Source organism: Camelus ferus, chromosome 10, assembly GCF_009834535.1.
Source record: "Camelus ferus isolate YT-003-E chromosome 10, BCGSAC_Cfer_1.0, whole genome shotgun sequence".
In the NCBI taxonomy this organism is placed as follows: Eukaryota; Metazoa; Chordata; class Mammalia; order Artiodactyla; family Camelidae; genus Camelus; species Camelus ferus.
Genome location: NC_045705.1, coordinates 58,017,327 through 58,044,377, shown reverse-complemented (window position 1 = coordinate 58,044,377; position 27,051 = coordinate 58,017,327). Strand labels below are relative to the sequence as shown.

The 27,051-nt window shown below is 34.0% G+C and overlaps 1 protein-coding gene across 2 annotated transcripts in view; it reads left to right on the top strand.

Annotated features, from left to right (window-relative positions):
- The window catches only part of FCHSD2 (FCH and double SH3 domains 2), a 194,330-nt gene that overhangs the window by 109,539 nt on the left and 57,740 nt on the right, over window positions 1-27,051 (top strand). For both annotated transcript variants that reach the window (XM_006181609.3, XM_032489304.1), the window contains exons 9-10: window positions 8,282-8,404; window positions 18,869-18,964. In XM_006181609.3, coding sequence (XP_006181671.1) covers window positions 8,282-8,404; window positions 18,869-18,964 — 219 coding nt within the window. The remainder of the gene's footprint in view (window positions 1-8,281; window positions 8,405-18,868; window positions 18,965-27,051) is intronic.

Sequence of the window (27,051 nt, the reverse complement as noted above, 5' to 3'; positions counted from 1 at the left end):
TTTAAGTTTAAGGTCATTTTAAGTTTAAGATCCATTCTTATTAACCTAGGACCACTGGAGTAAAACTGCCTGGCACGTTGATTATAAATACAGGAATAAGCACAGAAATCACATGGTAGTACTCCAATAAAAGGTGATCACCCATATAATCCTGGGTTAAATTATATCCTTTAAAATTACTTATTAAAATGAAAACAAAAAATTTAAATTCCTGAAAACAAAAAATTTAAATTCCCACAAAGAATTTATGAATTGCAAAGATTATGTGATTATATCCTCAGCTTCCACTATCAGGAAAGCTACTCTAATTATTTTTGCCTATAAATGTATATGTGAGGAACGAAAGAGATTTGGGCTACTGAGATTGGGATGGGGTCAAAAGAGATTTCCTAAAGCGGTATACTCAAGCCAGTGGATCTTGACTTGAGTCTTGGCTTGAGTCTCTTGAAGTATGCTGCATTAAGTTTGCCTACACAAATTAGTCACCTTTATCACAAAATTTTACTTGATTGCTAATTCTAGTAGGTTTGTTGGAAATGAAAATTAATGTTTAACAGAGGATGAGATGGAAAATAACGAATGGCTGGCTAAAATAAATTCATGTATATTTAAAAGATAGTCAAAGTGATGCATATTAAAGATTTTAAACCAAGTGTTTGTGGAATCTTTGAAGCTCCTTGTAAAATTCTGAGATTCTCTGGAACACAGAGATAAAACATGGTCACTAAATAAGCAAACAGCAGCAGCAGCAACAGACCCTGCTGAGAGAGAGGAATCTGATCTCCAAAATTGCCACGTTATATTTTAAATGTCCCACTCTTAAGAAAAAATCAGACATACAAAGAAATAAGAAAGTATAGCCCATACACAGGAATAAAAGGAGTCAGTAGAAACTGATCCCAAGGAAACCCATTCGTTGAACTTACTAAACAAAGATTCTTAATCACTTAATTTAATATGATGAAAGAGCTAAATGAAACCATGTCCAAGGAACTAAAGGAAAATATGAGCAATGTTTCACCAAAGAGAGAATATCGACAGAGAGATAGAAATTATAAAAAAGAACTAAACAAATTCTGGAGTTGAAAAGTATAATAACTGAAATCAAAATACACTAGAAGGGTTTGCCAAAAGATTCAAAGCTGTACTGGCCAAAGAAAGAATCCATAAACTTAAAAATATGACAGTTGAGATTATCCAGGCTGAGAGAAAGGAGTAGATAATTTAGGATATTTAAAGCAATAATTATAAAATGTTGATAGGCTTATAATGTATAAAGATATATGTGTGTGACAATAATAGCACAGAAGAGGGGGCGAATAGAGAGCTATGTAGGAGCATAGTTTTTGTATACTGTTGAAATGAAGTTTGTATTAATCCAAACCAATTTGCTTTAAATTAAGATGTCAATTGTAATCCTCAGAAAGCCACTATGAAAATAACTCAAAAAGATACAGTAAAAGAAATACAAGGGAATTAAAATGGTACACTAGAAAATATCTGTTTATAGACCTCATAAGGAGATACTATTATTATCTCTTTATAAATGAGGAAATTGAGGCTTAGAGAGGTTATACTGCTTAAGTACATAATAGAATCAGGAGTCAAAACCAGGACTGTCACCAAAATCTCTTATTACAGGTCTTATAAGGGAAATGGGTGAAATTCTTGGGTAGAAAATAGAAATGTTTATTATTTTAATAACCATCTTTTGCAAGTACCATGCTCTCTTGACTTCATCAGATCAGAAATGTGAAGCTCAAAAGGTTCAGTGTTTCCCCAAAATGACATTGCTAGCTAGTAGAACTAGGATTTGAATGCAGATGTATGTGATTCAGTGCTTTCTATTGGACCATGCTGCTTTGAGGCTGCAAACTAAATACTGGGATGGTTTTAGCACACTCACAATTGGATGATGCATGCCAGTAAATAACTCTAAAGGCCAACACAGACTTTATAGAAAAACAGTATTGAATTTTCCTGTCCTGGCTTTTTAAATCACAGAGAGAAACTTTCTTATTTCTTTCCTCTTTTGTAGAACCTGAAGTAACCCATTGTTTTTTAAATTTTTTTCTAAATTTTTAATATAATTTTAATGATTACTTTCCATTTACAGTTATTATAAAATATTGGCTACATTCCCTGTGTTGTACAGTATATCCTTGAGACTATCTTACACACAGTCGTTTGTACCTTCCACTCACCCACCCTTTTATTGCCCCGCCCCCACTACTGGTAGTTTATTTTCTGTGTATGTCTGCTTCTTCTTTGCTATATTTACTAGTTTGTTGTATTTTTTCAATTCCACGTGTAAGTGATATCATATAGTATTTGTCTTTGTCCGACTTATTTCACTTAGCATAATATCCTCCAAGTCCGTCCATGTTGCTGCAAATGGCAAAATTTCGTTTTTTTATGGCCGGTAACTCAGTGCTTTTAAATAAAATAACGAAGTATTAAATTAGGCAATGTGTTTCTTTTACTTTTATCAGTTGACAATTCCAGCCATGTATTAAGATATTTACAGTGATGTGAATGTAGCCCAATACTTGCTTTAATCTCTTTAAATCTGTAAAAATCTGTTTTCTCTTTGCATCTTGGTTAAGTACAGCTTAGAGTCTGCTCAGAAAGATAAACAAATGCAAGCAGGCAATCGTTGTTTTCTTCCTTCAGCAAAGGAGGACTGTAGAATTTCATGATTTAATTTTAAGACAGCTCATATTTATCATCATCTTGGTATTTATTCCTTAACTTTTACCAAAGACTATTTTAGAATGCCCATTGCTCTTAGAAAAGGAAGAGTTTGCTTCTTCTAGGCTGCATTAAGGAAACTCAAGAATTTCAGCATAACTCTATGACTACAGAATCTCTACTTTCCTGGATCTAAATAAGGAGGCCACTGTTTTAAAATTCTTACTTTAGAGGAAATTGCATCAAATGCTTAGCAAAATGACACATTTTCTTTTTCCTAATTTCTATTTCACCATAATTTTCCTCTTCAAACAAGTTCCTGGAATTTATACTTTCCTGAAGAATAAATGTTTAATGGACATCCTAGAATTCTAAGTTTCTGAATTTGTCTTTAAGATATCCTTTTTTTCTTTCACTATTTTGAATGTTTACTACTATGAGTTTGGATTCCAGACTCAATTGATTTTAGAGATCAAGTTGATCAAATGAGTAAAGAGGGCATAAGAGTATGTGGTGTACAGGTAACTGAAAAGAACATGGATGCTTAAGGCATTTTAAATTCAGTTTCTTCAAAAACATTACTAGACCACTGAGACATACTGCTGATCAAAGGCCTCATGGTTTCTCAATTTAGATATTATAGACTTCTTCCTCTAGCAGTTTGCACCAAAAAAATCAAAAATAAAGTTTGACTGTGTTTAAAATGTACATTTGGATGAGTTATCTACCAAAATTTTGCATAGTGGAGACTACAAGGAGCTTAGACAGACAAGATCCCTAATTTCATCGAACTTAAGAAAGACAGACAAATAGACATTACCAGTGCAAGAATTTATGCTATGATTGAGAATTGTGAAGCAAAAAGACAAGTGGGATGTCCAGAATAGATAATGAGTAAGTGAAAATCTTAATTTTCCAAGGAGGAGAGGGTAGAGAAGAAGTCAAGAAAGAGGAAAAGCCTTTGTGAAAACTTAGAGGCAAAAGAGCAATATTGGAGGAAACAGAAGATATACATCGTAGGGAAAGTGTAATGGGACAGGGAAATGGGGAGCAATAAGTGCAGAAGCTGAAGAGACAAGCCAGGTCCAAATCATGCAGTCAGGAAGTCATGAAAGGTTTTTTGTTTTGTTTTGTTTTTACTTTAGTTTAAATGTAATGGGTAACTAGTGAACATTGTTGAGCAGTTTAGAAACATCCTCCTATCTGCAGTGTAGAAATAGCCTCCTATCTGCAGTGTACAAATGGGTTGGTGGGAGGAACAACTGTATGCAGAGCAATAGGAGATTGCGACAATAATCCGGACGAGACAAGTACTGAATATTATCATAGACAGTGGTGAGTATTGTGATGGAAGAATTTGTAAAAAGCATTTTCAAGCTCTCTTCTTTCGTTCCCAGTATTTCATTCTGTTTTGGAGGACTCCTTCTTTTCCAGTTATTGGCTTTTTATCAGAGTCCATGTATGCAGTCTGCTTTCTAATCACAAACCAAGTTGAGACGGTACTACCCAGAATTGCTTTGAACTTCATCTCCTGGTGCCATCACTGGCTCAAACAATTACAGTTAACTTGAAGCAGGGGACTGGAGCCAATCATAGGGTAATCATCCACTTCCTGTGCTTTGAAGTCCAATCATTTCTTAATTTTCATACCTCCTACATTAACTTTATAAACACTAGCAATAATACATTAGGCCAGGAGGCTTCCAGCTATCTTACCCTTATCCACCAGAAAAACTGGTACATGGGTGGGTTAGTGAATACTGAAACCCTATATAGATGATAATTAAAATTCAGGGAGTGTGAATAGGGTGAAAGAAATATTTTAAGATTAATCTCTGTCTGCTGGAAGAGGCTCCCAATCATCTGGCCCACATCCCACCAATATAAATTCATTAAGTCTCGCTTGGATCGCTGAAGCCAAAAGAAGCCTTTGCTATATTTGGTATATGATGAGTAATGGTACATTCTTCCATACTGGAATATGTTGGTTATACCTTGCCTGTAAGCTAACTAATTTAGTGCATTTTGGTTGCTACATTAAACTCTGGAGCAAAGCATTCATTCATTTAATCTATAAGTATTTTGATCATTTACTATCTGCCAGACACCATGCCTGAATAAGGACTCAATCCATGACTTGCAATAATATGTATACAACATACAGAAAATTGTGGAAGCACTAAGGAGGAACTGGTTGAGTCAGTTTTGTATAACATTTGGAACATAGTAAGTCATTAGTAAATATTAGTTGTCTGTGTTAGCCATCATTATTACTTTTTGAGTGGGAGAGAAGAGGGCGAAGGACATTCCAGGCCAAGAGAATAACTTAATTGGAAACATGATAGTGAATATCATTTTCCAGAATGACTTGGTGTATTTGGGATGTGAGTACAGTGCAGACAGCACTGATGAGAGATGGTGCTAATAAGGGATAGTTTGAGACTAGAATGTGAAGAACCTTTGATACCAACTGAACAGTTTTGACTTTTCAAAATATACAGTGGGAGCTTTAAAAAATTTTTTTTTGTGACATCACTTTTTCTTTCTAATCTGATATTCAGGTTTTCTTTTTACTCTTTTATGGAAAATTTCCAATATACACCAAAGTAAAAATAGAAGTATAATAACGCCCTTGTACTCATTACCCAGCTTTAACAATTATCAATATGTTGCCAATGCATTGAAGATTTTTTACCAAAACAAGAAAGGAGACTAACATTGTGCTACTTCTGTTACATTATATGATCTTCACAGTGTCCCATGGAATATGTAGTATTCCCACTTTTCCTATTTATAGAAGGGAAAACCATCACATTGATGAATAAAAGTTCTGGATTTCTAATCCACATCCAGCTTATTTCAGAACTGGGATTCTTTCCCATACTGTATCATGCTGCCTTTATATTTCTGAAGTAGAGCATGGTTCTCAGTTGAAAACAGAGGCTGATCTGCCTATTTGCTCTTCTGGTGCTGTTTACCCTATTCAGGATAGTAGGTTTCTCTGTCTCTAGCCACTGTGCTTCTACAGGGTCACCAGGATCTAAGTCTACATAAACATTCAACCTTATCAGCTAAAATGACTGTTTAGTCCAGTGGTTCTCAAAGTATGGTACCCAAACCAGCAGCAAATTGTTAGAAAATACAGATTCTCAGGTCCTACCCCTAGCCTACTGAATCAGAAACTCTGAGGGTGGGAGCTCATGATGCCTACATTGCCCTTTGCTGTGTTTAAATAAAATGTTCCATTGGTTTCCTGAAAACACAAAGTTATCACCATCTACCAAGACCATTTCTAAGGCAAAAGGTTTTTATCAGAAGTAGCTAAATGCTCATTTTTTAACATGTTCATGAGAAGCATGTTCTAAGATAGGAATTTTTATTCAGACTTAACACCAGCAGTCTCTGGGGATATTACATAACCTCACAGAAAGAAATCTTAAGGAATTTGCGCCACCTATATTTAAAGTGCTTGAGGGTGCCATCTAGTGGTTTAAACTCTCTAGAATGTGCAGATTACTCAATGTTTTTGGGACAGAAGCTGTGTATTTTTTAAAGTCAGTTTTATAGTAAAAGTTTAATGAAATAATCAAAGTAACACATATAAATAATTTCCTTACTATAAAACCCCCACCGAGGATTCTTAGAAATGACACTAAAACCAAAGAAAAAATAGCTAAATTAGACCTCAACAGAATTAAAAAATTTTATGCATCAAAGGACACTATTAATAAAGTGAAAAGATAGCCCACAAAATGGGAAAATATATCTGAAAATCAGATATCTAATAGGATATGTGTATCCAAATATATAAAAAGTATCGAAATATATGAAGAACTCTTACAACTCAACAAAAAAAAGGGCAAACAACCCAATTAAAAAATGAGTGTAGGACTTGAGTAGACATTTCTTCAAAGAAAGAAAATATACAGATGACCAATAAGCACATGAAAAGACACTCAACATCATTAGTCACTAGATAAGTGCAAATCAAAACAGCAATAACACTAGGACGATGTGAATAATTTTTTAAAAACCCATAAAATATTAAGTGTTGATGAGGGTGTGGAGAAATTGAAACCTTCATACATTGCTGGTAGGGATGCAAAATGATACAGCCACTGTGGAAAACAGATTGTCAGTTTCTCACATAGTTAGACATAAAATTACCATAGGACCCAGCAGACCTAATACCCAAGAGAACTGGAAACAGGTGTTTAAACAGAAACTTGTACACAAATGTAGATAGCAGCATTATCCATAATAGCCAAGAAGTGGGAACAACCCAAATGTTCACCAACTAATGAATGGATAAACAAAATGTGGTATATCCATAAAATGAAATATTCAACAATAAAATAAAATGAAGTACTAATACCTTGATGAACTTTGAAAACATGGTAAATGACAAAGACAGGCACCAAAGGTCACATATCATATGATTCCATTTTTATGTCCAAAATAGGCAAATTTCTAGAGATAAAAAGTAGGTTAGTGGTTGCTAGAGGCTAGGAGGAGGGGAGAATTAGGAATGATCACTTATTGGGTATGGAATTTCTTTCGGGGGTGATGCAGATGTCCTGAAATTAAATAGTAGTATTAGTTATACACATTGTAAAGGTACTAAAAGCCACTAAATTGTACATTTTAGAATAGTTAGTTAGAATGGTGACTTCTATGGTGTGTGAATTTTACTTCAATTTTTAAGAAAATCTTCATTGATTGGCAAGAGCCCAGAACCATCATCATCATCATCATTATTGATATGTTTTCCTATACTTGTTACTAGTATGTACATATGTATTCTATTTGCTCTACTTTTTTTTTAACCTGAAATTATTTAGTACATTTCCATCTCTACAGTTTCCACAGCTTTTATCTTGGTGCCGTATATATTTTAGTCAGTATGTATATCATAACTTAATCGTTTCTCAAATGTTTAGTGGTTTTCTTTTCTTTTTTTTTTCCAATTTCAAAGAGTCTTGCTCTAAATGTTTATAAAATAAGAATGTTTAAAACTCTTTGTAGATATTACATTGGTGTTTCTATCCCCAAACAGGGTTTCTGAGTCACTTTTTTTTTTTAACCATTTTTATTGTGTTTTCTCTCTGACTGTTCTATGGTACCAGTATATTAATTTATAATCCTACCAATAATGGATGAGAAAAAATAAAAGAGATTAATGTTTGTTGAATGTCTGTTCTCTTCTAGGCACTGTGCCTGGATCATCTATATCCATTATTTCATTCGACTCCCACACCTGTTCCTATAAAATAACTATGGAAGTTGACACAGCTAATAAGAAGATGAGCAAAGATCAGAACCCAAGCATTTTGTCTCCCAAGTTTTATCCTGTTACCACAGCCTTACCAATATTGGTGTTTACCTTTTTTAAAAGTTCCTAATTAATAGAGAAATTCAACATTTTCCCAAGTGATTGTTTAAGGTTTATGTTTACTGTTACATAACAATATTTATTTTTTATTAATTTTTTCTTAATAGATCTTAAACTGCTCTTACCTTTTACACAGTAAGCATTATGTATCAAAGCTTTATCATAATTTTTTGCTTTTGTTTACTCCTCTTAATACAGGCTCTTGATGGAAATGTGTATGATCACCTCAAGGATTATTTAATAGCCTTCAGTCGGACTGAGCTAGAGACATGCCAAGCTGTGCAGAACACATTCCAGTTTTTGTTAGAAACCTCCAGCAAGGCAAGTTACCTTTAATGCAATATGTGATGTTATCCATTTTAGAATCTAAAATGTTTTTGCGTACAAACAAAATGAAGGTAACAATGACATTAGAAGAATGCTTTAAAGGACAAATTTCCTAGAAACATTATTCCTTCTAACAAAGTGAGAGGGTATTTTGTTCTCCTTGATTGAGTTGGTATGAAGGTTAAAAAGGGAGGTGATGATACAGGCTAGCTTAGGACATTAGTCCATTGCCATGTATGTTGCTTTTGAGAAGAATGGCTTAAGAGTTTTATCTTCCACTCAAATTAATCTGAATACACTCATTTCATTCATGTGGGAAAACAACAAGGTCATGTGAGAGTGTGAAGAATAATAAAGTGGCACAAAAGGTAAATTATAAATAGCATTTTATAATCAAAGAAATTAATATATCTTGGGTTTTTTAAATAATATCTTGTTTTCAAAAAATTATCTTGCCTTCTCTGTGCTGTCATTCTTAATAGAAATCTTTTCATTTAAGTGTTGAGGTCCATCTACTTTGCTGGCATGTCATACTGTGTATAGAGAAAATAAATGGAATTGATTTTCTTCAGGATCTGACAGATTAAAATTTTTTGCAGTAAAAAAACTGTCCTTTGGAAGATAAATTGTCCCTGTGATTAATAAATCTTATTTTCTTTCTGATAAATTAAGTGCATAGTAAATGTTTCCTGACTGAATGAATACATTTATAAAAATGCATTCATTTTATAACTGCTATTTTGAAAGATCCTGTTCAATTCTCTTTTTGGTAGGGAGAACGGGAACTGGCTAATACCTTAGAAAATTGTTTGGAAAGGAATCAGGATATCCATCTCACAAGACAGTATCCAAAGATGAGAAAGAAAAGGGGCACAGACTCCTTCCTGAATGCCTCTGTGTGTACTTATTCTTGTTTTCAGTGTGCCATAGCTCCAATTCTATTTTTAGAAAAACATTTAAAATATTAAGTTAATATGGAAACACAAAGATCACTAGTCTGATGCTTTGAAATCCTGTTCATATTTCTATATTCTCATATTTTTACCTCCGCTGGGATCCAATAAAAGATATAAAAGGATTGATGTATAGAAAGAAGGATGGATGGATAGATGCATAGTTATGGGAAAGAAAATGTAGACAAATGTTAACTGAAGAATCTAGGTAGTTGGGTATGTGGATGTTTCTGGACAATTCTTTTTTTTTAATATTTATACATTTGATATTTTCTGTAAGAGAATGTTGGGGAGAAAAATCTAAAAACACTTTGGTTTTGTTCCTTTAATGGAGAGGTTAATTTTTGACTAGTGATCTAATTGTGTTTATTGGTCCACTAAGGTTTTCTGTTTCTTTTTTAGTACATTTTGATAACTTACACTTTACTGTTAGTTTTACAGTCGTCATTTCATTGATTGAATTTGAAGGCATAAATTTGTTTGCCTCCATAGTTGTGTCCCTTTTCATTTTTAATATCGTTTGTGCTTTCTCTCTTACTTTGATCAGACTTACCAGTCTATTTTATTAATGTTTTTCAAGAGCCAGCTTTTGCTCTACTTCTCGGTGTTGTTTTCTATTTCCTTAATTTCTGCCTTTATATTCATTATTTCTTCCTATTTTATTAGTTTCTGTTCTTATGCTTTTTCAAGTTTTTTTTTCTATTAGGGTCTATATTTTCAGTATCTCTTGTTTTCAAGTAAATCCACTTAAAGCTAAAAAAATTATCTCTTTCTACTTTACTGCATTCTCTGATATGTAAGTAGGGCTTTTTAATTGTTTCTGCATTTTCCCTCTCATTAATCCATGACTTATTTAGAAGTGAGTTTTTCCAGTTTTCATTAAGTGTTGGAGTATGGAGTAGGGTGACATTTTTCATTTCTGATTTTATCAGAGAGATTGTCCCCTGACAAAATTTTTTGAAATCTCTTTTTCTAAGAATAGTTAAGATTGAATACACTACCTGTAGTTAATAAAACATAAGCTTCAAAAATAGCTACTATTTTATACAGCACTTACCAATTTTCTGGGAGTTTTTAAGCACATGCTCTGAGGATGGTATTATCATGCTCATTTTATAGAGAGGAAAACAGATTCAGGAAGTATATGTGGCTTGCCCAAGGTCACACACTCACACATAGTGTTTTCCATACTCTACTACTGTCTATATTTTTAGCTTATATTATTTTCATAGAAAATGAATTAAAAATGTGTAAACTGATTTGGACACAGAGATAAGCTTTCATTTTCCTCTGTTCACTCATAAGAGTATCTTGCTCCCCAGAGATGAGAAATAAATGAGATGCTCTTATGTTTAGATTGAAAGTAGTAGTAATAAAAATTTAATAAGAATGATGTAACTAGGAGATATGCCCTTTTGTTCCAAGTACCAGAAGAGCTCACACCTCCAAGTTTTGTGCCATGTGCTTTTCTGTTATGAAGAACTTGTTATGCTTCTCTTGTTATACTGCTGAAAGCAACCTAGTGATCTCATAATCAAAAAAGAAATTTGAAACTCTTGGTTTTTATTGTACACCATTATTATTTTGTCTTTTGGGAGAAGAATCATTTTTTCCGCATATCAAAATTGTAGCTGTACATGTTCTGAAAGATATTTTGGGGGTAATCTATACTGACATTGTAAATTTTAAGGTGCTCTCTGTATTTTTCATCCCCTAAAGGGAAACAGCTGGCCCTAGGAATTTTTGTTTAATTTTAATTACTTATGAAGCTTGCTTTTATCCTTAATATTTTATGAAATGCTTTGTATGTGTAACTGAAGCAGATGTTGTCACAGATACTTTCTCTAGTGTAGTAACTCCAAAGGTAGTTCTGCCGGCCTTACCATTTGTTTATGTGTGCTTGCTTTCTGTCTGCATAGGAAATTCTTCCAATTCATAACCCAGCTCTTCTAACAATTCAAAAGTAACAGTGTTATTTTGTATTTCTTTGGAAATTAAATTGTCTAGTACTGTCATTCTTAATACCTTGAAGACCAACCAAAAAGATAAACTTAATAAAATGAAGGTGAAAAAAAACCACATGATCATCTTAAAAGACACAGAAAAAAACATTTCCCAAAATGCAACACTCTTTTGTGATAAAAACACACAGCAAATTAGGAATAGAATGGAAGGAACTTCCTTAGCATGATAAAAGGCATTTATGAAAAACCCACATTGAATATCATACTCAATAGTAAAAGACACAAAGCTTTCCCCACCTAAGATCAGTAACACTAGGATGTCCATTTTCACCACTACTATTCACCATTGAACTGGAAGTCCTAATCAGAGCAATTAGGCAAGAAAAAGAAATAGAAGGCATCCAAATTAGAAAGAAAAAAGAAAAATTATCTTTATTTGCAGATGACATGATTGTATATAGAAGATCCTGTAGAATCTACAAAAAGTTCTAGAGCTAATAAACAAATTCAGCAAAAGTTGCAGGTACAGAATCAAAACACAAAAATTAGTTGTGTTTCTGTACTTATAATCAATGAATGAGCTGAAAGAAAATTAAGAAAACAATTCTGACTACAATAGCCTTGAAAAATAAATACTTAGAAATAAATTTAACGAAGAGGGTGAAAGCTTGTATATTAAAAACTACAAAACATTTTGCTGAAGGAAATTAAAGAAGATCTAAATAAATGGAAGTAATAAATGTTTATGGATTGGAAGATTTCATATCACTACTATTTCAATATTCCCCAAAGAAATCCAAAGATTCAGTGCAATTCCTATCAAAATTCCAGTGGCCTTTTTTTTTTTAAGAAATGGAAAAGCCAGTCCTCAAAATCATATGGAACTGCAAAGGGCCCTGAAACATTGAAAAGGAAAAACAAAGTTGGAAGATTTACATTTCCCAATTTAAAAACTTACTGCACTGACATAAGGATAGAGGTATAAACTAAGTAAGAATTGAGAGTCCAAAATAAACTCAAACATCAGTTTGTTGAAGTTGATTTCAGCAAGATGTCACAGTGGTTTGATGGAGAAAGAATAGTCTCTTCAACAAAAGGTGGTAAAACAACAGGATAACCACATGCAAAAAAATAAAGTTGAACCCCTATCTCACTCCATATACAGAAATTAACTCAAACTGGATCAATAACCTAAACTAAAAAACTATAGAAGAAAACATAGAGGTAAATCTTTATGACCTTGGATTTGGCAATCTATTCTTAAATTTAGCATCAAAGCATAATCAACAACAACAGCAAAAGACAGATAACTGAACAAATTAGAAGCTTTTGTGCGTCAAAGAACATTATCAAGAATGTGAAAAAGACAACCCATAAAGGGGGAGAAAATATTTACAAACCAAGTGTCTGATAAGAATTTAATATTCAGAATATATACATAACTCTTACAACTCAACACATGAAAGACAAGCAACCAGATTTTAAAGTGGGCAAAGGACTTGAATAAACATCTCTCCAAAGAAAATGTACAAATGGCCAAATAAGTACATGAAAAGATCCTCAGAACTATTAGTCATTAGAGAAATGCAGATCAAAACCAAAATGAAATACCACTTCCCACCTACTAGGATGGCATTAATAATTAAACACACACACACAAAATAGCAGGTGTTGGCAGGGATGTGGAGAAATTAGAACCCTCGTACTTTGTTGGTGGGAATGTAGAACGGTGCAGACACTGTGAAAAACAGTTTGTTATTTCCTCAAAATGTGTAGCACAGAGTTACCATATGACTTGGCACTTCCACTTCAAGAAAACTGAAAACAAATGTTTAAACAAAAATTTATATGTAAATGTTCACAGCAGTGTTATTCATAATAGCCAATAATTGGAAGCATCCTAAATGTTGATCAGCTGATGATTAGATAAATAAAATAACAATGTATCCATACAGTGGGATATTATTCGTTCAAAAATAGGAATGAACTGCTGATACATCATACAACATGTGTCCCACTGAGTAAAAACTATAGGGAGGAGGGTATATCTAATTACCTCGCCCTCAAAAAATATATAAATAGCTATTACCATATAAAAAGGTGCCTTTTTAGGCTGAGTTGTGTCCCCCTAAAATTCATATGTTGAAGTCCTAACCTCTGGTACCTCAAAATGTTACTGTATTTGGATAAAGGGCCTTTAAAGAGGTTATTAAGGTAAAATGAGGTCATATGTGTGGGCTTTAATTCAGTATGACTGGTATACATATAAGAGGAGATTGGAACACCTACAGGCACAGATGGAAGACCATAAGAAGACACCAGAAAAAGATGGTCATCTACAAGCCAAGAAGAGAGGCCCTCAGAAGAAACCAACCTGCCAAACCTTGATTTTGGACTTTTAGCCTCTAGAACTGTGAGGAAACAAATTTATGTTGTTTGAGCTACCTAGTCGGTGATACTTCATTATGACTGCCCTAGGAAACTAATACAGATTGTACTCACTGTTAATCAATGAAATGGAAATTATAGTCACCACGAGATTCTGTTTTACACTTATGAGATTGACAAAAATAGACAGGAATGATTGTTGGTGAGGATATAGATTAACAGAGGCTTAAAACTTTCCTGGAGGGTACAAATTGATACATCCAACTTAAAAACATTTGACATTATCTGGTCAATTTAAAAATGCACTTAGCTTATGACCCAGCAGTTCCACTCCTAGTAATATATGCTAGATACTCTTGGCACATGTGTACTAGGAGAGTTTTAAAAGAATGTTCATAGCAACCTCCTTTATAAGAGTAGGAAAAGCTAGAAATAACCCAGTTGTCCACTGACAGTAAGATGAATAATGAAATACCATATAGCAGTAAAAACAAAAGATCTATAGGCACATAAAAATGAAAGGTTGTAGGCACATGCATTAATCTGGATGAAATTCACAAATATAATGTTGAGCAAAAAAACAAGTTGCAGAAGAATACACACACTAAGATGCCATTTATACAGGGTTCAGAAATATCCAAAAAAACAGTATCATCTTGAGATACATCAAATATAATAACAGTGTTAAAAGGAAAACAAACAAGGAGCATGATAAAATTCAGTAGGGTGATTGCCTCTAGAGGAGCATGCACTCTTAGAGGGGCCAGTATTTCCCTAAGGGAGTAAAACTGCTTCTGGATATTGAGGGGGAGTTTGCAAAAAAAAAAATCTTAGATATCACAGTTGGCCACAGTACATACACACACATGTATACAGTATATATGTGGTATTATAATTTAATCGAAGAAGGTGGTGGGGGAAAATATGTCTAAAAAGGTCCCTGGAATGGGGAGTGGGGTGATACATTTAAAACCATCAGAAAAAGATTGAGGAACACTCCTTTAGAAGGAAGGAAGGTGGGAATGTGATAAAGAGAGGGTATATGGATTTTCAACAATGTTGGTAATGTTTTATTTAACCTCAGTCGTAGATATAGAGGTGTTTATTGAATGGTACTTTAGACAGAGTCACTGTGCTAGTTGCTGAAGGATACATCAGTAATGAGATTTAAGGCCTGATACCACTTTTCACAAGGAATGACAGAGGGGAACAGGAAGGGATGGGGGAGGAGGAGTCCAAGGGGGATGAGGAGACTTTGGAGAGTGAGGAATATGTTCATTATCTTGAATATGGTGATATTTTTATAGATGTATAGGTAAGTTAAGATTTATGAAAGTATACAGTTTAAATATGTACAAGTTTGTTGTGTGTCAGTTATTTTCAGTAGCACCTTTACAGAGAGATTGGACATATATCCCAGAGAAAATGAAAATTTATTTTCGCGCAAGAACTTCCATACAAATGTTCAGAGTAGCTTTATTCATAATAGCCAAAAACTGGAAACTGCTTAAATGACCTTTAGTGAATAAAGGATCAAACTGTGGTACTACCACACTATGGAATACTACTCAACATTAAAAACTAGCAAACTGTTGATACATGCAACAAATTGGATGAACTTCAAGGAAATTATTCTGAGTGAAAACAGCAATCTCAGAAAGATATATGGTGCATGGTTCCAGTAGGTACCATTTGTGAAATACCATATTTATAGAGAGAGAGAACAGATTAGCAATTGCCAGGAATTAGGGATGGGGAAAGTAGATGCAGTTATTATGGAGTAGCACAGGGGAGTCATATGGTGATGGCTCAGTTAAGTAACTTGATTGTGATGGTGGTTACATGAAGCTACACATATGATAAAATTGCATAGACCGCTATACATACACAACCCCAAATAAGTGCATGTATAACTGGTGATCTCTAAATAAGCTTTATGCTTTGTACCAGTGTCGATTTCCCGGTTTTGATATTCACTATAATATAGTTATGCAAGATGCCAGCATTGGGAGGTGCACAGGACCCCTTTGCAACTTCCTTTCAAAATTAATTGTTTGAGAGAAAAGACAGTAACTAACCCAGTACCTCTAGTGTACAGATCTTGTTTTCAATGTGCTTTCTCCCACTGTCTTAAAAAGGGGGTGAGGCACTTTTGGGGACAACAGCACAGATTCTGGGTCTGGGGCATGAAATATTTATGCTAAACTTTAAATAATTTTTCATAATGGAAACCAAGAAAGCTATCAAAACTATCAAAGCTGCTAGATCATCTCAAAAAGAGTCAGGATGTGATCTTGCTAGCCAAATATGGGGTAATTTAACATCAATAATGAGAATAATGGCAGTTGATGAAAACGCATTGAATATTTTTAAATTCATGACTTCATAATAATAACTCATTAAAGCTATAATTGGTCATTCTTTGGAGGTTGCTAGGGAAACAACTTGATTTGAAAACTAGATAATAAAGGGAAGAATTAAGCATTTATCTTGCCTTATCCAAACCATACCTCAAGGTAACTAAATGACCTGGAAAGTTTAATAAATCAAAAAGGAATGATGGAATGCCTTGATAAAATGATAGAAAAATCTCTAGTTTTTGCAAACACTAATGGATTTAGGCATTTATGATCATAGGTCTGTTCTGTTAGTTTCCTAGAGCTGCTGTACAAATTACCATAAACTAGATGGGTTAAATCAACGGAAATTTATTCCCTCTGAGTTCTAGGGGCCAAAAGTGAGAAATCAAAGGATCAGCAAGGCTGCACTCCCTCCAGAGATGTTAGAGGAGAATCAGTTTCTTAACCTCCTCCATTGTAGTAGCTTCAGACATTTTGGTTTGTGGTCACATTACTCTAGTCTCTGCCGCTATGGTCTCATTGGCTCCTCTTCTGATTGTGATTTCTTCTGTATGTCTTTTATAATGACGCTTATCATTAGATTTGGACCCAACCACAGAATCCAGAATGATTTCCTTATCTCAAAATCCTTAACATTTAAATCTGCAAAAGGCCTTTTTCCAAGTAAGGTAATGTTCACAAGTTCCAGGGATTAGGACCTGGACATGTCTTTTGGAGGGCCACAGTTCAGCCCATTACAGCTGTTAATATCAAAAACAGGCAAGTCAGAGGCAAGCCTCCTCCTGGAAGTAAACACCACCTTGCCAAAAAATAAAAATAAAACAAAACCCTGATTGCAATCAAGCATCGACTTACAGGGCATACAGGAAACAGAACAGTACAAGGATGTTGTCAACAAAATTCAGGCTGTGAGAAACTCTACAGAACAAAAATTCAGTTTCTTCAACAAATAAGTTGCAAGGGGGATGAGTGAGACAGAGGAAGAAACTTAGATATAAAAAGAAACCTAAGCAACATCATCCATTTGCACTGTGTGGGCCTTATTGTGATCTTGATTTGAAAAACTAAAAAATATTGAACAGGAATTTGAACACTTATTGGTTGTTTTACAATATTGGTTGTAAATTTTAATATGAGTATGTTTTTAAAAGAGTCCTTGTCTTTTAGATATACTGAAATATTCATGGATGAAATGATATGTCTGGGACTTGCTTCAGTATAATTGGGGGTGGAAGAGGTAGGTGGGCTTATCAATGAAACAAGATTGGCCACGAAGGGATGTTTCTGGAAGTTGGGTGATGGGTACATGGGAATATATTATACTGTTATCTCTACTTTTATATGTGTTTGAAATTTTCCATAACAAAAAGTTAAAATTTTGAAAAGATTGAAATTTCCCCCTCAAGAAAAATAAGAAGATTTTTAGTGCTTGAGAAGGTTTGGCAATTAGAAGGATGATCCTCTTAGATTTTTTTCTGCATGTTGACTAGTGGGGCTCTCAGGGCTGTGTCAAGAGCTGACATGGCTATTCTAGCTTAAAACTGGAATCCAGGAAAAGAAAAAAACACATTTCCCTTTGAGAATATGTTTATTCAGCCAGCCTTCCCTGACCACATTTTCTCAACCACTCCTCACCCTGTCCCACCTCTTCAGTCTGGATTAAATATTACCATCTTTTGTGCTCCCCTACTACCTTCTAAATACTTTCATTGTGTATTTTAATTGTGTAACCTGTTTGGTTCTCCTGGTTTCCAGATTATAAATTCCTTGACTAACTTTGTTTATTCATCTTTATTCAACTATGTATTCCCTCTGCATTTAACATTGGGCCTGGTAAACTCTCTCAGTAAATGGTTGTTGAAGGAGGGGCAAGGGAGCAATAGAGAACTGGGATGTGCTGGTAAATAAGATGCAAAATACACCCCCTACTTTCTCCATCTCCTTAATAAACTCTTCCCAAGACTACTAAGCTGTAGCCACAGAGCTGCTTTAAACTTACTTACCTTCTTCTTCCCATCCTCTGGCAGAGGTGCTAATGACCTGTAATATACTGCAAATGAAAGAATAAAGGGTAAACAGTATAGCAAAGTAGAAAATGGGTCTCTGCACTGTCAAGTGTTGGTGATCTCCACTCTTTCCCAGGGTATAATGTAATGAATTCCTTTCAGATGGCTGTCTTTTGGTGTTATTTGTTTTGCTACTTTCTCTGTATCAGAATTCCCCTTCTGTATAAATTCCTTTCTAGCCTGTTTTCTTGGTAATTTCTTGGTTAAGATGGTAATTATAATATAACTTCCTTTAAAAGGCAGCAAGAAGTATTATAAAAATACTACTTTGTGTTATGGATAAGGTTATCTGACAGTTTCCTAGTGGATGGCAATCACCGTAAAACAGACTTTAGGAGACCTACAAAATTCTAGAGCTGGGAGAGACCTGAGAGACTAATGTGCTTCCCTAGTTGCACCCCCCCCCCATTAGAAAGAATAGCACTTCGTGTAATAACTATCTTTTTGCAGTCTTAAAATAGTGCATACTGTCTAGTCCCCAAATCTGGGCTAGTTTCTAAACTAGTACTTTCCAAATTTAGATCCTTGAGAAAATAGGATAGGACATATGGGTAACAACTGTTATCTAAAAATGAAAAAAAAATGTAATTATCATCTCTTTGACCACATAGTGCTGGATGATTTCTCATTTTTGGAAAGCAGCAGAATAAACCTTACAGATTTTAAAATGCAATTATTGAAATTTTAACCTTGTTAAAAACTTAAAACTATTTTATTTTCTCTTTAGGTGGTACGAGACTATAATCTTCAGCTGTTTTTACAAGAAAATGCTGTATTTCACAAACCCCAGCCCTTCCAGTTCCAGCCTTGTGACAGTGATACTGTAAGGAAATTCCAGATTTTCATTTCACTTGTTTTTAAGCTATGTTTGTGCTTAAGTAACTATTATCCTTGGAATAGAGAGACAGAAAAAACTTAGTATGTCTCAATAGTTTTACAACAAAACTGTGAGGATGCAGAGAAACTGTGACATTTCTCCTTTCTAAAATATGACTAACACACCCAATACCTCTATGCTAACAACTTTCTGCTTAATATGGTTAAATTATAAAACAAGTTAATAGAAATCTGAAAACTGAACAGAGGTAAGAAGAAACTATACTTAATAAATATTTTTCAGTTCAGATATAAATTATGCTTTCTATCCATGAAATTATTCACGTGTATACCCTTCCAAAGAAACTAGTGGTTAAATTTTAACCAGAATAGGATTAATAAATAGAATAATGAATATGTGCATGCAAATACTTTTATTGATTTTTATTAAAAAAATTACAGGCCCTTTATAATTCCTTTCACATTTCTTAGAATGTTAAAGTATTGACACAAATGCCAAATTGGCAATTTTTTAAAAGCAGACATCATACATTTTTATCCTTGAGTTTACTCTATGAAAAATGATTGCCATTTTTTAATTTAAAAAAAATAGAACTGAAATGCTAATTTGATAACATAAAAAAAGATATTTAACTTCTGCAAGGTGAGAAAGCACATGTTGGCATATACATTCTCTCAATGTAGTCAAGCTAAGAGGGAAGTCAAGTTATATTGGTAAAGTCTGTTGGTAAACCTAGAATCAAAACCAGGGGAGTTTATGATATCAGAGTTTAATGGTATCAGTTTAATAGAAACCTTACCTTCATTACTTTTCCTACTAAATTTAAGTAGCCCTATTAGTGGCTATATAAAGAAAAGTAGGAAATCAGCATTTCTCTCTAAATTATTAACTCTTGCCCTTTATTGTATAGTAGTGCCTTTTTTTTTAATCCATCAGCTTTTGCTTTGTGATTCAGTGACATTATCCTGAAGACAGGGTATAGGCAAGTTTGCCAAACTTGACTAAAAGTTGTGACTAATTTGAGATTGTTTTATCTTTGCCCATTTTCCTCAGAAAAATCAGAATAACAGTGACTCTCATCTCACTCGTCCAAAGCCCAGTGACAACCCTAAACCTTTGTTTCTAGACACTGTGCTAAATGTTCTTAGCTGTGTGTCCCGGTTTGCCTTAAAATTCTAACTCTATGCTGTTTTCTGTCCTTGTGCAATCTTTACTGGGCAGAGTTTAAAAGCTGCCCAACTGGTGGATATTGAGCTCTCCCCTGTCAGTGCTCTGAGAATGACCATAGCTGAGGTATATGGGGGTGTGGGGCACGGGTGGGAGGGATGGTGTGTGTGGGCTTGCATGTTAATGAAGGGTGGTATTGGGATGAAAATTACAAATATATGTGTAAGGGGCTGCTGAATACATAAACTGGAGCTTTCCGTTTTCCCTTAAAATTTAGGGATTTCTTTTCCTGTTTTTATAGTGAAAAGATTGAGCTGCTCATTTTTCATCTTGTCTAAAGCACATTAGTTTTCCTCAACAGGAATGCTGGAAATAACCTTAGAGCTAATCTTGCCTTTATTAAAGGAGAAACTGAAGCCTAGAAAGGAAAAGAGACTTGTCCAGAGTCATACAGTGAATTAATGACACATTAACATCCTGATTGCAATTTAATGTTCTCTCCACATGCTACTCTGTTTTCTGGGAAGAAATATTCAGCCCTTGGGGAACAATTACTTTTTTCATGATGGAAAAAGATAAATGCCCACATATTCATAAAAATCATTCTAGATTGTCAACCATTGAAAGTCTTTAGAATAATCATTTTGAAAATGTTTTACCTGTAAAATATTTTTGTATGTAATTTTTGTATTGTTGTAAACTAAGTATTCTTACTGCCCACAAAGAATAAAATCCCAAATAATTATTTTTATTCAGTGTAGTGTAGTACTGTTCTTTCATATGAGAATGGAGCCATTATTTACTTATTTCTCTGGTTTCCTCTTGGCATTGATAGCACTAAGCCAGTCATGGAGTGGAGAGCACCAGTCAGTGCCCATTAACTCACCCTTCCTGCCAGGTGAATGTAGGACATGTAGGAAAGACTAATTGTCACTGTCTTATGTTGTATTTCTGAATTGCTATTGATCCTATCCTATTTTGAAGCACGTTTAAATTCAACATATATTGAGCCCCTACTGTATCTGTCTGAGTACCAGTCATTCAGATAGGTGCTGAGGATAGCTACTACCTGTTAAGCTATAGGCACTGGGCTAGATGAGCCCACTGACATGTACACAAATAAGGAAAATATAATGAAGCAAGGGCTGTATATGATAGAGTGCTGTTAATGGTGTCCATTGATGGGTACAATTAATGCATCCTGATGTAGTATAATTTTTAACAATTTTGTTAAAAGGCATATTGACATATCATATAATTTACCCATTTCAAGCATATTATTCACTGATTTTTAGTAAATTTACCAAATTGTGAAACCATTATCATAAATAAGTTTTAGAGGGGGGAGGGTATAGCTCAGTGGCAGAGTGCATGCCTAGCATGCATGAGGTCCTTGGTTCAATCCCCAGCACTGCCATTAAAAATAAATAAGTAAACAAACCTTGTAAAAAAAATAAATAAGTAAGTAAGTTTTAAAACATTTTCATGACCCCAGTAAGATCCCTTATGACCATTTACCATTAATCCCTATTCCCATCCCTTACCCCCAGGCAACCCTAATCTATTTTCTTTCTCTATAGATTTGCCTTTTCTAAACATTTCATATAAACTGAATCAGTTATACAATATGTGATCTCTTATGTCTTGCTTCTTTTACTTAGCATGTTTTTGAAGTTCATCTATATTGTAGAATGTATCCATAGTTTGTCCCTTTTTGTTGCTGAATAGTATTCCACTGTGTGACTATACCACATTCTGTTTATCTGTTCATCAGTTGATGGACATTTCAGTTGTTATCTCCTTTTTTCTGTTATGAATAATGCTGCTGTTAACATTTGTGTGCAAGTCTTTGTATGACTATGTTTTCATTACTCTTGAGTTGCTGGGTCATATGGTAAACTTATGTTTAACTTTTTAAGAAATTGCCAAATTTTTTTCCAGATTGGCTGCACCATTTTATATTTCTGCCACCATGTATATGGGTTCTTGTTTCTCCACAACTTTGCTACCATTTGTTATTGTCTGTCTCTTTGATTATAGCCATCCTAATGGCTATGAAATACTATCTTATTGTGACTTCGATTTACATTAACCTAATGACTAATGATGTTGAGTATCTTTTAATGAGCTTATTAGTGATTCATATATTTACTTTGGTAAAATGTCTATTCAAACATTTTGTCTTTTTTTAATTGGATTGTTTGTCTTCCTAGTATGGATTAAATCTTGAAGATAAATTGAAATTTACTCTGCAGTGATTGAAAAACAACATGCCAGGAAGTGAAAAAATTAATTGAAAATAATAAAAGTAATAGATGGCATTCATTGAACATTTATTTCATGCTAGACATTTTTGTAATTACATTACCTATATTAACTCGTTTAATCCTCTCAACAACCGTATATTGTAGGTGCTATTTTTAATCCTCACTTTATAGTTGAGGAAGCTATGGTTAAGAAATTTGCTCAAGATCACTCAGCTAATGGAGAAGGTGTGCAGAAAAGTGAACACTTCTACACTGTTGGTGGGAATGTAATTTGGTGCAGTTACTATGGAAAACAGTACGGGGATTTCTTAAAAAACTAAGAATAGGCTTACCATATGATCCAGCAATCCCACTCCTGGGCATATATCTGGAGAAAATTCTAATTCGAAAAGGTACATGCACTCCAGTATTCATAGCACTACAACAGCCAAGGCAACTTAAATGTCAATCGACAGATGAATGGATAAGGATGTGGTATATATACACAATGGAATACTACTCAGCCATAAAAAGGAATGAAATAAAGCTATTTGCAGCAACATGGATGGACCTAGAGATTATCATATTAAGTGAAGTAAGTCAGACAGAGAAAGCCAGATATCATATGATATCATTTATATGTGGAATCTAAAAAAATGACACAAATGAACTTATTTACAAAAACAGAAAGGGTCTCATAGACATAGGAAACAAACTTATGGTTCCCAAAGGGGAAAGCGGGTAGGAGAAGGATAAATTAGGAGTTTGGGATTAGCAGATACAACTACTATATGTAAAAATAGATAAATGACAAGGTCCTACTGTATAGCACAGGGAACTGTATTCAGTTTCCTGTAATAAACCATAATGGAAAAGAATATTTAAAAGAATATGTATATATGAATCACTGTACTGTACACCAGAAACTAACACAACATTGTAAGTTGACAATAATTCAATTAAAAATGTTAAAAAAAAAAGTGGGGGGAGGATGTATAGCTTAGTGGTAGAGTGCATGCCTAGCATGCATGAGGTCTGAGTTCAATCCCCAGTACCGCTGTTAAAGTAAATAAATAAAAATAAACCTAATTGCCTCACCCCCCCAAAAAATAAAAATAAATAAAATGTTGGGAAAAAAACCACTCAGCTAATAAGTGTTGAAGCCAGAAAAGCTTGAAAGTATATTATCTGTATTTGAAATAGCAAGTAGTCTTGGGATAGTGAGGGAGTGGAACAACCCCATAAATTTAAGTTGCAACCAGATTTTGTGTTTGAGTTTTACATATGGTAGTATATGAGGAACTATGGAATGTTCTCAAGTGGGAAAGTCATATGATAATTGCCAGTGGGTTCCCCCTGCAGGACAGTGTTGTTCCTTAATTTTATTTTGAATTTTATCATTTGTATTAGGAACTTGGAATTACTTATAGTAACACATTCATTTTTAATTTACTCAGTAGATATTTATTGTATATAATTTGCATATGTCCTTGCCTTATATAGAGAAGGGTATTCAATAAATATTTTATCTAGATTTTCATAAGATGTATTTAGAGAAGCCACAGAACTTTTAAAGTTACTACCGTGATTAAATGTGAATTACTTTCTTCTAAAGATTTTCATATACTGTCTTAATGTTTTAAAAAAAAATTTTTTTTTTTGGTGGGTAACACTAATTAGGTTTATTTATTTATTTTAGTATTAACCATAAGATGATTACAAATGACAGTGATCAATGGGAAGTTTTGTCTGATATAATAACTTAGTAGCTGTCTCATGGTTAATACTGAAACATTTCTTTGTCTCTATTTCCATATAGAGTTACTGGTTTCTAACATATCCTATCTTTAGAGTATCTTCAAATACCATTTCTTAGATGATACCAGAAAGTCAAAAATCCTTTCTAGAAAGAGTAAAGATCACTTTTTTTTTTAACCGAAATGAAAGTTTTTAATGCATGATTATTCTGAGAAGGATATGGAAGGTACCCTAAAATTCCTACCCACAAGAAAATTATATTCTATGAGGGAGAATTGACGAGTACATTTATCAGGATCTCTATATTGAAGGGTCATTCAGCTGTCACATGGGTCCTACTTGTATTAGATTCATACAGGTGTTGTACAGTGAGAAATCATGCGCTTTGGAGCCAAATCCTGGCTGTGCTATGTGCTACCTGTGTTTATTTATAAACACACATACACACACACACACACACACACACACATACATATAAATATATATATATTTAATAATATATGTATATTTAACCTCTTTGATTCAGCTTCCTCATGTGTAAAATGACTCCCTTATTGGGTTTGAAAATGAAATGAGATACTTAATTGTTTGACTCAATGCATGGCACATAGTAGATACAGAATAAATGTGGATGGACTTTTTTTTCTATCCACAAGACGAGTATATTTTATTTTTTAAGGTTGTGCCGCTAATTACTACAGGGAGATACTAAAATACCAAATATGGAAGACAATACCAAGATTTTGAAATATTATAAGACTTTTGCAGTCATGGTCCTCAGCTCTCAAATCTCTTACTTAATTGATCATGGAAAGTCCCTTGAGACTTCTGTTCTCCTATTTTATTCCACAAGGCAGAGCTCACCAACCTCTCAGTTTTTTAAGCTTAAAAGGCAATCTGTGTGGAATAAAGAGTAGCCAACAGCTACCAGTGTCCATTCTTAGTCCTCTTATGTAAGTACATGACTTGCACTGCTGAGCACCTCTCTGCCCTACATACATCTCAGTGTGTCTCCCTTCCATTACCAAACTAGTGATGTGTGCCCTTAGGGAGCATTTCCTCACATCCTATGAAAAAGGACAAGGTCAACCTGGGATGAGAAATAATATGAGAAACATGCATGTCTACAAAACTTAGATAAGTATGATCTGTACAGGCAGGAAAAACGTAAAGAAATGTTTCCCCCAGATTTCCTGGTGGGGATGAGAAAACCCTTTCCTCTTTACCTTCTCTGAATTGCAAATAGTAAGATACTCACAGATAATTTTTGTTTTTTTTGAAGCTAACATTAGATTTCCAATATATATTCTTTTCCTGTTGTTTGAACCACTAGTTTTGATATTTAATTCTACTGTCTATGGATTAACAGTTATGACCACTTGCTGTAATTAGGATTTTGCACATTAAAGTTTCACTTAAGTGGGGCAGTTTATGCATTTATTAAAAATAAGTGTTTAGCAAAAATACTCTTTGTCTGTAAAAGACTATATGGTGTCAATATTTCATACTGAGAATTTACCTGAAAATTCTCATTACTATGAGTGGTTCTTTCTGCTGATGGGAACCTTGTATTGCATATAGCATTGGCTTATTAGCATGAAAGCATTTTGATAGAGAATTTTTGAGAAATCCTCCTGATGGATAAATGGGTACCATCCTTCTACACATATAATGGCCACAGTATCCCCAAAATGAAAGGTTCTGATTACGGACATGAGTGTCACTTTCTAGAATCGGTAGTACCTACAGTCAGGTATTCAAAGGGGGCTGTCCTAAGTTCTTCAGCCTTTCAAAAAAGTCTTACTTTTTATAGAAAACCTACCATCTATATAATAGATTTTTCTCCCAACCCGGTGCCTTTTCTAGCCATCCAGAGGAATCCAGAGTTTCCCATCAATGTCTTAGTAATGTATTGACATACAAGGAGCCTGGAGATTAATTAACCTTGTGATTGTGGCTCTTAAAGCAAAGTCTTTGTAAGCGCTATGAAAATAAAGGTGTATTCCTCATGCAGCTATTCTGTCCAGTCATGTCTCTAGATATATCTGGAGAGTACCAGACACAAGGTGGTTTTTTTTTTTTTTTTTTTTTTTGGAGTTTCTTGTTTTGTTTTCATGTCATTACTCAGGAACATATTTTTCTCTTAGATTTACCTTTGGTATTCTAAGCCGAGACAAGACAAGTGTGCTCCATTTTCAGAGTTCTCATCAGCAGCTCACCCAAGCCTTACTGAAATGTATATATCCTCTTCTTCAGTAGTCCACAATTTTCCATAAATGCCCAAAAGCTCAAGTCACATTAATTGTGTTCCAGTTTACTCCCCTCAAGAGATGAGGCACACTTAACCCAGTTATCCAGATGAGTTGCCACTTCTAAGTAAAAGTGCTGCTGTCCAACCATAGCCAGAATAAGTTAAATTATGTCTCTAAGAAACATTGCTTCACTTCTCTCCAAGGTGTGTGATAAATTTAAAATATGTGAATTAAAGTTCCATGGTTTCTTATCAAAAGCTTTTAGCCAGATGTGTCTCAAAAATTCAAATTTTCTCAGGTTTTAGAAAGATGATCCATATACCATATGTTGTAATACCCTGAGCAGGGTGTATGGAAGTACTCTGTGATCAAACACAGTATTTTTGCAATAAAACATTTGAATATGCATTTCAAGTGAAATAAATGAAAACTATAAATAACCTCTCTTTAGTTCAAGTCAAATTTTGGCACAAATGAGTTTTTGTTCCAAATAATAAATAAGCCAAAAAATAAATAAATAAACCAAAAAGACCTGTGATTTTCAGAGTATTCTGGATTGCACAATTACAGTACTGTGAACCTGTATAAACATGAGTGCTAACAAAATAGTAGCCTACAAAGATCCAGATGTTTTCTTACTTGAAGAGAT